A 2002-nucleotide genomic window follows, 5' to 3' on the forward strand; every position below is an offset into this window, starting at 1 on the left:
CAGGCATAGGTAAACTGATTTGTCTCCTCCATGTTGACCTACAATTAAGCTTTGTGTGAAGCAAGTAAGAAAATTAGGCTGACAGGGTTGAATGGCATAGACCATGTTAACAAAAGACTGAGTGGTACAGAAATATTGAACCAGGATTTGAAACTGCGATAGGGATTAAAGTCTTCCATATTTCTAGATGCCTGAGTTCATCTTGGGATGCACAGGGAGAAGTGTGAGGATGTTGGGCATTTCCCTCTCATGGAAGCTTGCTTTTACAGTTAATCTTCTAGTTGGTTCATTTATCCCGCAAAGAACGCATCAAAACCTGTGCCATCATATCATCTTCATCTGCATCATAATCCTATGAACAAAGGGTACAGAAATTCTTTTACTGCAACAGCCATACTGGTTAATACAACACCAAATAAGAACAGAAAAAAAGCTGTCTTTTCCTTTGACTTGCCAATAATCCAATTTCCAATCCATGGATGAGATTTCACAGTAGTGGCTATGTAAAAAAGCTAGGTTTAAGAGTCATCAGGCTTTATATTCCAAGGTTGAGGAAACACATACCACAAAAGTATCATATGAAAAGCGATGTCGTCTTTGAAGGTGCTCCATGAAGTTAGCACTCCTGTAATTTGGATCTCCCCAAGGCATTGAGGCACAAATTGGGCAAACCTTCAAGAAAAACCCAAAAAAGCCAATCAAGCTCCAATGGTTAAGTGCTTTAACATTTACAGTAGGAAGGGCAGGACAGAGACAGCATGGAAGACTGAAGTTCGAGGTTTGTGACAATCGCTATTCTATATGCAAAGTGATGTCAAATAGTTTGCTGGGACATTTAATACAAAAGCCTTGGATAACTGAGTAATTTTAATTCACGTCTTAGATGTATGAAATGGAATGGCTTACTCTTCTCCCTACATTCTGAAAATCAGAATTCACTACAGCTGTTGTTTTAGAAGATTTCAGCCTTTATTTCTCAGTAACAGAAAAGTTTCCTTGATCTCCTCTGCAACGATCACTTCTCTCCAAGAGAAAAAAAGGATTTTTCATAAATAATTTGGAATTCCAAAAAATTTCTCAGAAAAATGAAAGTTTCAAATTCAGTTCCATGTTTTCCAATTTCTCTTATACGTGAGGGCGTATCAGCAGATGAGGAGTACTAGAATGATATACTTTTTTTTGCAACCATTTTTCCCCATGGTTTATAATATCTTCTTGCTGAAAACAGCAGAGGGGAAAATTAAATGTCTTTTTTTTTTAAATTATATTTTATTAATTTGATGTTTGTTACTGTGCCTAATTAACTTTCAATGTCTGCCATTCTTCAAATATGAAAGGACGATGTGACCTAGCTGCAATAGGAATAGAGACTAGTCACCTCCAGAGAATGTACTGAAAACCAACATCAAAATTATGTAAAAGTTAAATGCGTGAACAGCATACCCACATTTGACTTTAACAGGAGTAATTATAAATATGTACTTAACTTCAAGAGTAAGTCTCTAATTCATTGTTTCAAAGGGATTTAAGACTAGACTTCATTGCAATTCTTGCACCAAGACTTTTTATTACCACTTGTTTCGTATCCATGCTGTGGAATGTTTTGCAGTGTTCAACTAATCCTTCTTGATCAAAATTTTTCTCGCTGCAATACGGACAAGGAAAGGTAAAGCGGTTTGGGAAACTCCTGGTTGGAGGGAGAAAAAGAGGTCATTTATCACTGTAAGAAAGTTAAAAGTAAAAACTTTAGGATTCAATACTCAAAAGTTGCCTTACCAGCTCTTAAGTATTCAAATTATTCAAAGCAGTAATCTTATTCTATGCAATTAAGACAGGCTAATTTTAACAATCAGTTTGTAAATTCCTAACAATAGCTTAAGGAACTCTTCGTATCATCCATATTTACACACAACAATAGTTCTTCTACAGATGTTATAAATGCCACATCACTTTTTTTAAATGCACAGGTGTCACACCATTTAAGGCTAGGCTGGCAATTAAA

At 35.8% G+C, this 2002-nt stretch overlaps 1 protein-coding gene across 1 annotated transcript; it reads right to left on the reverse strand.

The window, feature by feature from the left end:
- Positions 1–286: 286 nt before the first annotated feature.
- Positions 287–1687, reverse strand: LOC104154911 (E3 ubiquitin-protein ligase RNF114-like; the record flags this gene model as incomplete). Its single annotated transcript, XM_009703120.1, has 3 exons — positions 287–352; positions 565–672; positions 1573–1687. Coding segments are annotated over 3 exons (289 nt in total), but the record flags the coding sequence as incomplete, so codon positions are not given.
- Between the last annotated feature and the right edge of the window lie 315 nt (positions 1688–2002).

The sequence above is a fragment of the Cariama cristata genome, unplaced genomic scaffold (assembly GCF_000690535.1).
Source record: "Cariama cristata isolate BGI_N322 unplaced genomic scaffold, ASM69053v1 scaffold30586, whole genome shotgun sequence".
Classification (NCBI taxonomy): domain Eukaryota; kingdom Metazoa; phylum Chordata; class Aves; order Cariamiformes; family Cariamidae; genus Cariama; species Cariama cristata.